This window comes from Schistocerca americana, chromosome 2, assembly GCF_021461395.2.
Source record: "Schistocerca americana isolate TAMUIC-IGC-003095 chromosome 2, iqSchAmer2.1, whole genome shotgun sequence".
NCBI classification, from domain to species: Eukaryota; Metazoa; Arthropoda; class Insecta; order Orthoptera; family Acrididae; genus Schistocerca; species Schistocerca americana.
The window spans coordinates 699,378,892-699,394,808 of NC_060120.1; the positions used below are offsets into that span (position 1 = coordinate 699,378,892).

At 38.4% G+C, this 15,917-nt stretch overlaps 1 protein-coding gene across 3 annotated transcripts in view; it reads left to right on the plus strand.

The window, feature by feature from the left end:
• Window positions 1-15,917, plus strand: part of LOC124593678 (obscurin) — a 688,571-nt gene that overhangs the window by 619,324 nt on the left and 53,330 nt on the right. For all 3 annotated transcript variants that reach the window (XM_047131972.1, XM_047131974.1, XM_047131973.1), the window contains one exon: window positions 7,378-7,605. In XM_047131972.1, coding sequence (XP_046987928.1) covers window positions 7,378-7,605 — 228 coding nt within the window. The remainder of the gene's footprint in view (window positions 1-7,377; window positions 7,606-15,917) is intronic.

The window sequence follows — 15,917 nt, forward strand, 5'->3', positions numbered from 1 at the left end:
TAGCCCCATGATGCAGCAGCTGATAAAAATTTATTCTGTATGGGTGACACCAAAAACCTAAGACACATTAAACATTTTCAAAAAAGATAGTTCCACTTCTGGGTAGACCATGTTTAGGGTCACATTCTTACAGAGTACCATAATGGAAAACTGGTGGAATTTAAGTTTTTATTGAACATTTTGTTTTTACCTTTTGCAACTTGAACAATCTCAACTAACATTTTATGTTTTAATGTTCTCCCTGTCAAAATTTTTGATTCACAATCTAACATAATCTTCCCCAGTTCATACAGCTGTAGGATGCAAACTCATGTCATGTGCCAACTTACCAGCTTTGAAACTTGCTGATAGTGGCTCATCATACTCAATGCCTGCTTATACAGAACCTTGAAACAAATCTTCAACTTCTGAAAATTTTTAAGAAAAATCGCAAAGAATCCCCTGTGACAGTCAAAATAAACTGTCACCCAAGTAATCATGGCATTTTGATCATGCGCGCACATATATGTCCCCATTATAATATTTTGTTGTTGTTGTTGTGGTCATCAGTCCTGAGACTGGTTTGCTGCAGCTCTCCATGCTACTCTGTCCTGTGCAAGCTTCTTCATCTCCCAGTACCTACTGCAACCTACGTCCTTCTGAATCTGTTAAGTGTATTCATCTCATGGTCTCCCTCTATGAATTTTACCCTCCATGCTGCCCTCCAATACTAAATTGCGATCCCTTGATGCCTCAGAACATGTCCTACCAACCAATCCCTTCTTCTAGTCAAGTTGTGCCACAAACTTCTCTTCTCCCCAATCCTATTCAATACCTCCTCATTAGTTATATGATCTACCCATCTAATCTTCAGCATTCTTCTGTTCCATACATGGCTACGCTCCATACAAATACTTTCAAAAACGACTTCCTGACACTTAAATCTATACTTGTCGTTAACAAATTTTTCTTCTTCAGAAACGCTTTCTTTGCCATTGCCAGTCTACGTTTGATATCCTCTCTACTTTGACTATCATCAGTTATTTTGCTCCCCAAATAGCAATACTCCTTTACTACTTTAAGTGTCTCATTTCCTAATCTAATTCCAGCAGCATCACCTGATTTAATTCGACTACATTCCATTATCCTCGTTTTGCTTTTGTTGATGTTCACCTTATACCCTCCTTTCATGACACTGTCCATTCCGTTCAACTGCTCTTCCAAGTCCTTTGCTGTCTCTGACAGAATTACAATGTCATCGGCCAACCTCAAAGTCTTTATTTCTTCTCCATGGATTTTAATGCCTACTCCGAACTTTTCTTTTGTTTCCTTTACTGCTTGCTCAATGTACAGATTAAATAACATCGGGGAGAGGCTACAACCCTGTCTCACTCCCTTCCCAACCACTGCTTCCCTTTCATGCCCCTCGACTCTTATAACTGCCATCTGGTTTCTGTACAAATTGTAAATAGCCTTTCGCTCCCTGTATTTTACCCCTGCCCCCTTTAGAATTTGAAAGAGAGTATTCCAGTCAACATTGTCAAAAGCTTTCTCTAAGTCTACAAATGCTAGAAACGTAGGTTTGCCTTCCCTTAATCTAGCTTTTAAGTCGTAGGGTCAGTATTGCCTCACGTGTTCCAATATTTCTACAGAATCCAAACTGATCTTCCCCAAGGTCTGCTTCTATCTGTTTTTCCATTCGTCTGAAAAGAATTCACATTAGTATTTTGCATCCGTGACTTATTAAACTGATTGTTCAGTAATTTTCACATCTGTCAGCACCTGCTTTCTGTGGGATTGGAATTATTATATTCTTCTTGAAGTCGGAGGGTATTTCGCCTGTCTCATACATCTTGCTCACCAGATGGTAGAATTTTGTCAGGACTGGCTCTCCCAAGACCGTCAGTAGTTCTAATGGAATGTTGTCTACTCCCGGGGCCTTGTTTCGACCCAGGTCTTTCAGTGCTCTGTCAAACTCTTCACGCAGTATCGTATCTCCCATTTCATCTTCATCTACATCCTCTTCCATTTCCATAATATTGTCCTCAAGTACATTGCCCTTGTATAGACACTCTATATACTCCCTCCACCTTTCTGCTTTGCCTTCTTTGCTTAGAACTGGGTTTCCATCTGAGCTCTTGATATTCATACAAGTGGTTCTCTTTTCTCCAAAGGTCTCTTTAATTTTCCTGTAGGCAGTATCTATCTTACCCCTACTGAGATAAGCCTCTACATCCTTACATTTGACCTCTAGCCATCCCTGCTTAGCCATTTTGCACTTCCTGTCGATCTCATTTTTGAGATGTTTGTATTCCTTTTTGCCTGCTTCATTTACTGCATTTTTATATTTTCTCCATTCATCAATTAAATTCAATATTTCTTCTGTTACCCAAGGATTTCTAATAGCCCTCGTCTTTTTACCTACTAGATCCTCTGCTGCCTTCACTACTTCATCTCTCAAAGTTACCCATTCTTCTTCTACTGTATTTCTGTCCCCCATTCCTGTCAATTGTTCCCTTATGCTCTCCCTGAAACTCTGTACAACCTCTGGTTTAGTCAGTTTATCCAGGTCCCATCTCCTTAAATTCCCACGTTTTTGCAGTTTCTTCAGTTTTAACCTACAGTTCATAACCCATAGATTGTGGTCAGAGTCCACATCTATTCCTGGAAATGTCTTACAATTTAAAACCTGGTTCCTGAATCTCTGTCTTACCATTATATAATCTATCTGAAACCTGTCAGTATCTCCAGGCTTATTCCATGTATACAACCTTCTTTTATGATTCTTGAACCAAGTGTTAGCTATGATTAAGTTGTGCTCTGTGCAAAATTCTATCAGGTGGCTTCCTCTTTCATTTCTTAGCCCCAATCCATATTCACCTACTACGTTTCCTTCTCTCCCTTTTCCTACTACCGAATTCCAGTCACCCATGACTATTAAATTTTCGTCTCCTTTCACTATCTGAATAATTTCTTTTATTTCATCATACATTTCTTCAATTTCATCGTCATCTGCAGAGCTAGTTGACATATAAACTTGTACTACTGTAGTAGGTGTGGGCTTCGTGTCTATCTTGGCCACAATAATGTGTTCACTATGCTGTTTGTAGTAGCTTACCCGCACTCCTATTTTTTTATTCATTATTAAACCTACTCCTGCATTACCCCTATTTGATTTTGTATTTATAACCCTGTATTCGACTGACCAAAAGTCTTGTTCCTCCTGCCAGTGAACTTCACTAGTTCCCACTATATCTAACTTTAACCTATCCATTTCCCTTTTTTAAATTTTCTAACCTATCTGCTCGATTTAGGGATCTGAAATTCCACGCTCCGATCCGTAGAACACCAGTCTCCTGATAACGACATCCTCCTGAGTAGTCCCCATCTGGAGATCCGAATGGGGGACTATTTTACCTCCAGAACATTTTACCCAAGAGGACGCCATCATCATTTAACCATACAGTAAAGCTGCATGCCCTCGGGAAAAATGACAGCTGTAGTTTCCCCTTGCTTTCAGCCGTTCGCAGTACCAGCACAGCAAGGCCGATTTGGTTAGTGTTACAAGGCCAGATCAGTCAATCATCCAGACTGTTGCCCCTGCAACTACTGAAAAGGCTGCTGCCCCTCTTCAGGAACCACACGTTTGTCTGGCCTCTCAACAGATACCCCTCTGTTGTGGTTGCACCTACGGTACGGCTATCTGTATCGCTGAGGCACGCAAGCCTCCTCACCAACGGCAAGGTCCATGGTTCTTTGGGGGGAGGGGGGGGGGGGGGGGGGGTTACAGTATTTTATAACAACAAAAGTAAACAATTTTTGACAAAGTAATGTAATTGGATAGATAAGAAAATCTATTCACCAAGCAGTGGCTACATGGTGAGTAGATTTTTTATTTAACCAATTAAATTAAATTACAGTATTTTGTAATTTATCATATACTGAAGACATTATCTATAGTGATTATTATGAAAAGGATAGTTGCTACCCACCATATAGTGGAGATGCTGAGTTGCAGGTAGGCACAACAAAAAGACTGTAAGAAAGTGAGCTTCAAGGATTACATCATTTCTTTGAACTATGATTCCATATACAGATGTTTCCATACTTTCTTTTAGGTTTTTCTGATTTCCAACATACCATTTACGTAATTTCAAACTTTTGAAAATTACAATATACTATGTTTGTGTTGTTTTTTCCCTTTAAATTTCTTTCAAAGTTTTGCTGAAAGCACAGGAAACACACAGTATGAAACCTTTGCTTTTTTTAAAAAAATGACAAGAACAGAATGCATAAATTTCTACTTGCCATACAGAGGAGGCGTTTAGTCACAGGCAAGCCAGTGAAGAAGAATGCTGTCATTCTTTTTCATTATGCCTGTGTGTGACTGAGCATTTCCTCTAGGTGATGAACAGCAGTCTCTCATTTCCACATTGTTATTCTTCCATCCTGTACTTTCCACTGTTTGGCATCTTAGTTTCCTGTATCCCATTTTGTATCTCCCTCTCAGCGGTTCTGAATACTGCATCACTGCATCACTGCCCCCATCACATGAAGTAACAGAAAAATTAACGGACTCCTTTATTTATTCCACTGAGGTTGCTGATTCGCTGCATAATGGTGTGGAGGAAGCTGCATGTGATGCTTCTACCACTTAGCCTCTCTCCTTTCTGCTTTGTTGCTCTATCTTACATAGTTCCATGCAATTAAAAGTGTTGTCCTCCTTTCTCATCATTTTCCTACATGCTAGAGTGTCAACATGTGTGTCTCATTTGAGATTGCTTTGAATCGTTAAATCTAGGAATTTTACTTTAAACTCTGTTTTTGCTAATTCATTACCATTGTATAGTTTACTTTCATCATTAAAACTACTATTGTTAAACTCCATAAGACATATTCTACTGATGCTTACATTTAACTGGCTTTCATTAAAGTATTGAACAGTTTCACTTGTTGCGTTATTACAATGGGTCTCTAGTTCATTAAATGATTCCATTTTACACACAATGGACATATCATCTGCATACAGAACTAATTTGGAACTTTGAGTGCAACATTTTATGTCATTTACAGAAATCAAAAAGAAAAGAGGACCCAATACCAAGCCCTGGGGTACTCCGTATTTTATATAAGTGATCTTGGATTTGTGAAAACCATTTTCAGTTTTAAGCAGTGCAAACTGTCTTTGGTTACTCATGTAAGACTTGGTCATGATCAGCGCTTCTGATGCCAATGTGTCATAGCTTATATAATAAGATAGTAGCATTTGCACAGACAAAAGCTTTCTTGAGGTCGAGGTTGCTTGTTCTTGATGCCACATCTCTTCAATTAACTGAACAGCTGCTATGCTAGTTGAGTTACATTTTAAGAATCCATTTTGATTTTCAAACATTACATTGTGCTTATTGAGAAAGGTTATAATTCTATTATACATGACTTTTTCAACTATTTTGAAAAAGACAGGATTTATTGAGCTTGGTCTGTAGGTTTCGATTTTGTATTTGTCACCTCTTTTAAAGATCAACGTTACCTGAGCTATTTTTAGTCCACCTGGAAAGGTGCCTGAGTCTATTATATTATTTACTGTTACAGGCAAAGGTGCATAGACATTTTATCTACACACTTTTAATACTTTAGTACTGAGGCCATCATGCCGTGCAGAACTGGAAGAGTTTAAAGAGCTAATGATGTTTATTATTTCTTTGCAGTTTGTGGGGGCTGGATACATGCTATGCCCAGATAGATTGCCTTTAAAATTATACTGTATGTTATTGTGTTTGTCATTGATAGCTTCCCCTACTGAGGAAAAATATTAATTGAAAATATTTGAAACTTCAAGTTGGTCTTTTATGAACATCCCACTATGTCAGTAGTAATGTCCATACACGATTTGTCTCTGCATGTTCTAAAACTGTCTATCACTCCCCATACACCAGATGTAACATTGTGTGAAGCCTGAAGCTTTTCGCAACATAGTTGCTCCTGATCTGTATCAATAAATCTTGATAGCATTCTTGATAGATTTTGAAGGCCTTCTTTAGCTTGAAGTTTTCTCTATTACTTAACATTGCACTAAGGTGTAGTTTTAATTTTTCCGGTGATTCTGTGACCCCATTATTTACCCAGATGCTTTTGTTTAAATTTTTTTGTTTGTTTAACTTTTGTGGCTCCAACTGGGTATGTGGCATCACAAGAGTAGTTGGAAGTCAGCAACAAAACTATCATAAGAAAAGCTGTCATTCTCAAACCATGGTATGTATGTTCACATGCAGTTCAGTCTGTCGATATCATCATTATACATAGTTCTTTTGCTTACAAATAGTTGCAGTCTCAGGCAACTAATTTTCACGAAGGCCATCCTGGCCGAAAGCTGTATTTGTGACAGTCTTTTTGTTGTGCCTATCTGCAATTCAGCGTCTCCGCTATATGGTGAGTAGCTACTTTCCTTTTCACAAGATTAAGTATTTCTATACCTGTTGGCCCATGTGGTGCAACAATAAAGCACATGCCTGGAAACAGAGGTTGTAGGATCAAACCTCGGTTGGACTGCGGTTTTTCCAGTCTTTGTTGTAACCTTGCCTTCGCCTCTGAACAATGTGAGGAGCTGCCATAAACAACACATGGTTCAGATTCCATGCTAAAGTGTAGGTCCATTTTCCCCATTTGGATAATTGGGGTAAGTTGGGGGGGACGGGTCAAAAAGTGACATCCAGTAAAAAGACTTTCACTATGTCATTGAGTCACATAAAATTATTATTAATTTCTGTGTATGTACTTAAGTTTTTAGGGAGCACACAAAGCACAAGTCCTACTCACACTTGCCTGATTTTTGCCATTCATCTCTGTTAGCCTACCTGCCTTTGTTATAATTGCAGGAATTGCTTTTATGCAGTTTTCTCCTCTGTTATGTATATCTGTCATTGATTTTTATTTTCTATCCCACTAAAATTCTGCTTCTGTGATACTAATACAAAATTCATCATCATAAATGATACAGTATTCATAAAAGGGAAACTGCCCTTATAATCATCAGTACAATGTTTGTCATTTTAAGTAAATTGTCTATATGTAAAGTAATTTTTTCTGTAATTATATTGCAAGGTGTGTGGACAAAGTGTCAAGGATTTTCAGAACTTTCCTTCTCGCCCTGCCTAGTAAGTCTCCCCTGATGCGAAGTTGGGGTTGATTTTTCCCGTGATCCTCCCCATTTCCTAAATCTGACCAGTACTTTCCCCTCATTCCTCTTCCTTCCCCTTCAATTCTTACGTCACAAAATGAGCCACAAGCTCTGAAATCTTGCATGTTTTCTTAACTTTTGAATGTGTTTTCTGCCACTGCCACTTGGTGAGTAATTTTTTACCAGTCCAATTGTATCATAAAATATGGTTGGTGTTTCAGGGATTGGTACAACAATGCTTCTTGCCGTACTTGGTACCGGCGCAAACCTTTGGCTGGTGCTTTCTCACATCCATCACGTATGGTGTATCCTCCAGGGCACATATACACACCAGAACCAACCCCAGAACCGCAGCGTAGAGAATCCAAGGAGCGCCGAACGTGGGAAGACCATGTACCGTCAAGAGAGCCAATTGATTATGAGATTGGAATGCCCAAGTCAGAGAGTCAGTAAGTATGAGGGCGACAATATTTTTATGTCTGTTCTTCAGAATTGATTTTAATGCTCTTCGTGGAGCTTTGTAGTATCTAAATGGCCTGGTATCACAAAAAGATGAGTTGCCTTGATGATATATGGCAAATTATGTTCACCATCCATTCTCTTAAAACAGTTAATTATGCTGTAGTGGTGCCAGTGTAACACAATTTGTTGAATACAAGAAAAAATTCATTTGAAGGTTTTGGTTAAAGTATACCAACACTGATATCCATACAATAGCCAGGTCATCAACAGATTCAATGAGCATGTCCAGCCAGAATCAATGTCCAGTTTGTAAACACTTCCATGGCAATAGTCACAGTAAGAATGGTTTACTAATGGCATTCAGATAGCACCTGGCTGAAAAAAGCTTACTGGATCATCTTTATGGGGCATTGCAGTTTGGGCAGTGGCAGCTGACCCGAAGTATCTAGTTGCAGCAGAGTGCAGTACCTTCGTTGGCACTCACAGAACAGTGACTGGTGATGCTCATCGAACATACACCGTCCGTATCAAATACAATCACAGCAATTTATGTACTCTTCTGGTCACATTAAAGCATGTAAATGGAAAAGAGACTTCAAAATTTATTACAGATGCTGCATTCTCCTTAGTTTGATGCTATTTGAACCATGGGAAAAAGGTTAGCTTACAGTGTTGTCTATATTTTCATAATTAAAATATTAAAATTTATTCATAATTGGCATTTTAAATCCTACTCATAGGCCCCCCTAATGTGCAGAATATGAATTTCATTTGAACTTCATTTAGAAGTGTAAGTAATAAATTATTACTGTTATCACTTGTGGTATATGAAATGTTAGTGAACGCATGCAGCATGCTACTGTTCCAGCTATGATATTTCTTGTAAAGATTACAGCACCCTGCTCAAAAGACAAGTGAAAAACACATGAGATAGAGAGACAATAATTTCTGTTCTGTTTCTCACTCTGCTTTTCTCTTGCACATCCCTGGAATGCGAGTGATGTAGACCCATGTAAAGCACCCTATTATGAACTCGCATCAAAATCCAGGACACCAGCTGAGACAGTGAAGTTAAGGAGTCAGGTATACTATGCTTTTCAGAGCTGAAGTGAAGAACCCCCTGAACCGAATGTGTAATTACATACTGAAATGATCTGAAATAGCATTAAATCACAGAAATCTGTAAACTTTTTTCAACATTTTTTAACAGAGAAAATAGATATTTCTTTTATATAACACAATGAGAGTTTCCTGGCTAGCATTAATTATAATTTCTGTTGATTTCACTCTGTGTACTTCTTGAAACACTATTGTATGGAAAACCACACTTTTTTGCCACCTTGTTGTTTCTTCCTTTCCCTTTAAAATAAATCAAGTTTTGAGGTTATTAGCCCATTGTCTAGTGCTGCTGACAAAGATACTGTTGCACATAACGGCACAAACATCAACAGCAAAGAATTTGCATTAATAAAAGAAATTAATTTTTAATACCATGTATACAAAATAATACTTTCATAATTACAGGACACTAAAATAAATAAATAATTGGTAAACTGGGACACAACTTAAGAAAATTTGAATTGGTAATTAGTCAGATTGAGCAGTGTCAGTAAGTGAAGAGTAAGTGTAGCCTGTTTGTACATTCAATATCTCTTCAGGATGGTTTTTATAGTGCCTCATGAGATCCAGTATTTCAAATGGTGACAGTTTCTGCCCATTGTAGCAAGATTTCTGTATTTGTGCACCTACTACATAATTGTGTGTAATTTCCAGATGATGCTGCGCAAAGGTGGGGCCTGTTTTTTGTAGCCTCCGGAATAATATTTCTATTTATTTCTAATCCTTCTTTCTCTTGTGCAAATATATTAAAATATCTGTCTCAGGTATTTCACCAGCAGTCACTCGTCTTCTTTGTGTGAAGCATTTCTATTGCTGTATTCAGCATTCTTGTTATCATAAATACAGGTGTATTTCTCCACAATATGAATGAACTCGGTGTTGAACTCAGCATATGTTCTCATCTTCCTAGCACAGATACACTCACACAATTAAAGGAGAACAGACCCGACATTTGGAATATGTGGAGCATGGAACAGTTGCCTGGCAGTGAGATGACATACCACTGGTTACAGCCATATAGTGTCATACCAATCAGAACACACCACTAAGCTGTGTTTTTCTTAACTGAAGTAGCGTCAAGTCTTGTAATTTGGCACATGCCAGGCCATTTCTCACAACACTAATAGTGCTTGACCCGCTGAATTACAATTCTTTTATTTTCTACTGTGTGCAAAGTGTAGCTATTTTTCATATTAGGCCTACTCTAATTCATATAGCCAGTTGTCTCACATGTATCAGCTACCACCTAAGCAGCATAAAGTTCTATACAGAAAAATGTTGTTTATGTGTATTTTAATGATTCACATCCTGGTATCATATTTTATTGGCATTCATGATGATGCAAAATACAACTTTCAAATCATTTACTGTACAAGAGAACAATGTATAAAAGTAGAACTCCAGTTAACTAAACTCCAACTACCTGGATCAGCAATTACCTGGATTGCTTGGAGAAAAAAGATATTTGTACTGTATGCCAAAAAAATGTTGGTTTTGTTCAATAGTTATAGTGAGTGTAAGCAGTTAGTTTAGATGTTTAGCATGGGAATATCAACAATTTCAGGCATTAAAAAAATCAGTAAACAAAGAGCTTGCAGAGCCCATATTCAAGAGGTTTTTGCAACAGCAAGCATTGGGAAACCATCTTTTAGAACTGATTTATTGCGAAAAAGCAAATTTTTTTGCCAAGAAAATCGAAAGTTTGTCTTCATTTAAACCAAGCAATCTCCAGCTACATAATTTCAAGCCAGGCGACAGTATTCGTTAGCTGGAGTTAAGTGGTAATAAACTGTCAGCACACCCAAAAGGAGCAGAAAATTTATTGAGAATTTCAAACTTGAAGCATAGCCTTATGAACATGAATTTTTATCCAACACAAAAGAGACAGGCTTTCTTTGGAAGGTTTTACCTGAAACAACTTTAGCTTCTGAAATGGAAACTAGTTCTTCGGCTTTCTTTGGAAGGTTTTACCTGAAACAACTTTAGCTTCTGAAATGGAAACTAGTGCTTCTGGCCATAAGGTTAGGAAAGACCATGTTACCTTACTTAAATGTGCTAACTCTACAGGAAACCCTCTTATGTTGGTAGGAAAGCAACAAAAACCTCAGGCTTTCAAAACTATTACACAACTTTCCATCTTTTATAGGCTCAAAGGTCTTAGTGACAGCTACTTTCTTGCTTTCTTCTGCTTCTTCTTCTTCTTTTTCTTTTTTTTTTTCTCTTTTCAAATGGCATGATTCAAGTTTCATACCTGAAATTAAAAGTGCCATAAAGCCACAGGAGAAGAAAGCAGTAAAGTTTTGTCAATTCTGGACAACACACTCACACACTCCATAGAAATCCTTCTTTGTGGAGAAAATAGACATTTCAAAACACTCTTCCTGCAGCCAATGGACTAATCATTTATTGACACTATGAAGTGACATTACAGAAGGCAATTGTTGAGGAAGCTTTTGGTAGAAGATGGAAATTAAAAAGGTGTTTGTGGCTCTTCATTAAAAGTTAAATTTAAAAGACTGCTCTTACAAATTGGCAGAAGCATGAAATTTAGTGAAGATAGCCACATTAAAAAAAGCTTGGAATAAACTGAAATGTATTTCAACCTCCTGAATATGAATCAGTGGCACACTAACATAAAGGTCAGCATGGAGTTAGGGGTACCAAGCATAAATTTCCTGGACATTACCTTCAAGATAAAAGACAACGACCATAAATTCAAAGTTTATCAAAAAGACACTTCACTGATGCATTTGTCCCAGCTTCTTGCCAATAGCCTATAAACATGCAGCATTCCACCACATGATCAACCATCTGGTTTCTGTCCCTGTGTCCCAGGATGACTTTGAATGGCCACAAATAATGAATTCGACCCCAGCATCATTGACAAAACTCTAAGCAACAAGCCAGCTTGTTTCTGCAAGCCAGATCTGTACTGTCCCCAATGAACACCACAGACAAACTGGAAAAAAATGGTGCAGATTACCTTTTATAGGGGAAATGTCAAGCAGGATAAGCAACATTCTGAAGGCAAAGGATTCTCCATACTTTTCTATGTCCCTCAGACAATAGGTAGTTGCCTGTTCAATACAAAAGACAAACTACCAGCCATCACAAAAAGTGGAGTTTATGGGATGATATGCCAAGAGTATCAATCTTGCTACAGTGGACAGACTGGGAGGTTAATCTGCACCGAACACTGCCTTAACAAAAACCACAAATACATTAAAGAGTAGAAATCTTAGACACAGAGGAGGATTAGGAAAACTCAGCCAGCTAGAAATTCTAGAAATTAAAAAAAAACAACAGGTGTGTGTGTGTGTGTGTGTGTGTGTGTGTGTGTGTGTGTGTGTGTGTGTGTGTGTGTGTGTGTAGAGAAGTAAAACTTCGGGCCTCAGTCTACGAGTAGATAAAAAGTTCTAGCCTGATGCGTAACTTTATTCCTTGGTATGTTAGTCATGTTAGTGTAATTGAAGAATGGTGTAATTCCATATGTAACATGTCAGAAAACGGTCACTGAAGTAATTTTACATTAAACCAAGAATCAATACATTAAGAAGTTGAGATGTTTATCTTTGCTTTATCACCTTTGGAATCAGTAATGCACTTGAAAATGGGTTTATAGCCAAAAACCTAGGATGTGCAGTGATCGTAATAAAATTTGTGAAACAAAGCAAAAAATAGTGTTTGTTTAGATAATTTACAATGTTCTACCAAGAACCCACAGTTGATTTGATTGAAATGGTCCAGAGATTTGATTATCTGGGTCACATATGGTCCCTAATCATCCAGGCAATTGGAGTTCTATTGTATTTACCAAATTTTTTAGCTACCAACATAACTTTCCCATATGTATATACATAAATAAGAAAATCAGAGCTCTTGTTAGATTTTAGCTCATTAAGGAAACATATCTTCTAGCTCAAGAGATTTTTTATTGCTTGTATAATTCATTTCAGTTCACTGTTTACTTTCTTTGTCAAGTTTTGAGTAGAAAATATTCATTAAATCTGTTTGAAAAGCAATTTAATAAGTTATAGTTTCTGCTGCTTGACCGGTAGTAGTCTAGAGATCAGCTTAGAGTGTTTAGTTAACTGTGGAAAAAGTCCAACTTACCCTTTCTGAAAGTTCTTTTTATGTACTTTTCTTGAGACTTTGTCTACTTTTGGTAGCTGAGTCAGCAGAAATACTGTGGTGTAAGCAGTAGACAGATATTTGCATTTGATATCTGTAATAATGTTACCAACGCAGATTACCAATCTGCTGTTTTCTTTAGTACATTCAGAAAAATTAGCATGAAAGTCAATTCACAAATTAAATCATGACATTTTTCAGATCCACTTCTTTCAGCTAACACATTCAAGTCAAAGTATGATCCATCACATCATTTTATTTTCTTACCATCTTTGTGAATTTTCTATGAGACACTGTAACTTACATAAGCACAGTTTTGCTATAGTACTTCCAGGAATTCTGTAGGTTTATATGCACAGAGTATTCAGACCATTTAATTATCTGAACATGTCTCACACTCACTTTCTTCATTCATGTAATTTAATTCTTCTGTTGCCTTACAATCTCTTGAGGCACTACAAGAATTCAGAAGCCTAGACAATATCTATTTCTCCAACAAAAGCTGCTAGCTGCCTTAAAATGGTTAATGGAGGTGTGGAAAACAACCCTTGCTCTGAAGAAGGATTTGTCCAAAAGCTAGAAAAACTTTCAGTCTTATTTATTTGCCTCATGACAACTCAGACTACAACTGTTTTGTGAGTTGTTATCTTTACTCCTTAAAGCATTTAAAGTAATTAATGTAAATAATGCAGGATGAAAGGTAACAAGTCACTAAATAGTAAGGGAACTGAGTCACCGACAGGCGTATAAACAAGACTGAAAATTTTGTTAGGTTTTGCATGAAACCCTTTGTGAGCTACAAGGAGGCATCAAAAAGTTTTGAGACTAGCTGTGTTTACAAGAAAGTTCTGTATTTACTTACCTACATGTACATTTTATCACATTCGAAATAGTCACTTTGTAAGGCAATCAGTGCTTCCTGCATTTCTTCCACTGCTGAAATGCACCCTGGAAGTCTTCTTTTCAAATAATGTCGAGCACCTTATGCGATTCACTCGTGATCTCTGCAGTGTTGGCAAAAAGGCAACCTCTGAGCTGGATCTCCATCTTCAGGAAGATGGCAAAGCTCAGAGGAGCGAATTCTGGCAAATAAGTTGGGTGCTGAAGTACAATAATTATGTTTTTGGAGTGACACTCATATGTGAATAAAATGTGGTGACAGGCTATGTTGTTGACACAGAGTGGTGAGTTTTTCATGCACCACAGGTTTGACCGCTTTCACTGTATGGTTTTCCTCAAACACCTTAAAATCTTGGAGTAGAACTCGCTACTGGTGGTCTGATCCATAGGGGCAAATTTGGGATGTAGAATGCTGCAAATATTGGAAAGGATGATAAGTGTGCACTTAGTTGCATTGCGGCCTTGCCTCATTATTTTTGGTCACAGAGATGATGAACTCTTTGACTGTGAAAGCTGTTACTTTGTCTCAGTGTCATAGCTGTACATCCACATTTCATCAGTCATAATGATCCTTGATATGAAAGACAGGTCATCTGAAGCACGCTGACAGAGTCTGTGGCAGACTTCTGTTCCTGTATCAGCAGCCTGGGCACGGACTTGGCAGCAACATGCTCCACGTTGAAATCACACATGAGGATTGCTTAAAACTGTTCCATACAACACACTGACACTGGCAGCAATGTTGTGGATTGTTCTCAAATGATCCTCATGAACAAGTTGCTGAATTATTTCATCATTTTCAGTTGTTTTACTTGGAGAAGTTCATCCTGACCTCTCATTTCTTTCAGTGATGTTCTTCTGTTCTTGAAGCTTGCATGCCACTCAAAACACTTCACACAACTAATTGCAGCATTTCTGTACACTTGTTGAATCACATCAAGTGTCACTATGGAGGGCTTCCCCAGTTTCACATGAAATGTCTCATTCATTTTTTGTTCTAACTTGCTGTCTATGCTGAAATTACAGACATGGTAATGTGGTCAGAATAGCACCAGCTGCACAGCTCTCAATTAAAGAAGACACTATCTTTCAGTACACTGACTTGCACCATAATCTGCTGCTGTGTTACAGAACTCGTCTTGTGACTGCAATTCTGTAGCCTGACTGGCGTGTGGGGTTGTGTCGGGTGGGATGGTTGAGAGCAGAAAGAAGGCAGGGAGTGGGAAGGAAGGTTGGAGAAGGGCAGCTGATGGGTTTAATGCCTGGGAGGGAGGCAGCAGGTTCAGGGGATAAGAATGCAGGAGGGAGAGGGTGCAGGTTTTCAGGATAGGACTACTGTACCAGCACCAGCACCTACAAGTGTACACAATATGATGATGATGTGGATGAGTGAATTGGGATGGAAACTACAGGGAGATGTATGTGGGTGCATGATGATTGAAATTAGCGCCCTTGGGCAAGGTAAAGTTGAATGTGGGCAGGGGGTCAGCGGAGATTGAGGCTGTAAGGGTTATGGGAACGAAAGATGTGTTGCAAGGACAACTCGTATCTACATAGTTCAAATAACCAGGTGTTCTGGAAAGGATCCAGGTGTTCTGGAAAGGATCCCGATGGCGTGGTTTGTGAAGCAGCCTTTGAAATCAACCATATTCTGCCCAGCAGAGTGTTCCATCACTGGGTGGTCAGCTTTGTTCTTGGCCACAGTTTGACAGTGACCCTTCATTCAAGTGGACAGCTATTTGGTGGTCAAACCCACATAAAATGCAGTGCAGAAATGGTAGCATAGCTGATACGTGACATGACTGCTTTCCCAGTTTGCCAGCACTGGTAATCTCTCATTCCCTGTAATGCAAATTCACCTATCTACATCTGTACTGTGCAAACCACCATAAAATGCATAGCAGAGTACAGTGGATAGGATAAGCCTGTAATGAGACTGGAGTAGGGTGTGCTGGGTGGGTGAATTGGACAGGGCTCTTCCACAGGGAAATTATCCATGTGGAAAGGGATTGGCATGGAGTGTGGCATAATAAGGGACCAGGATATTGTGTAAATTAGTTGAGCAATGGAATACTAATTGAAGAAGGGTAGAAGAATTGTGGGTAGGATGTTCCTCATTTCTGGGTACAATGATAAATAGTCAGAAGAC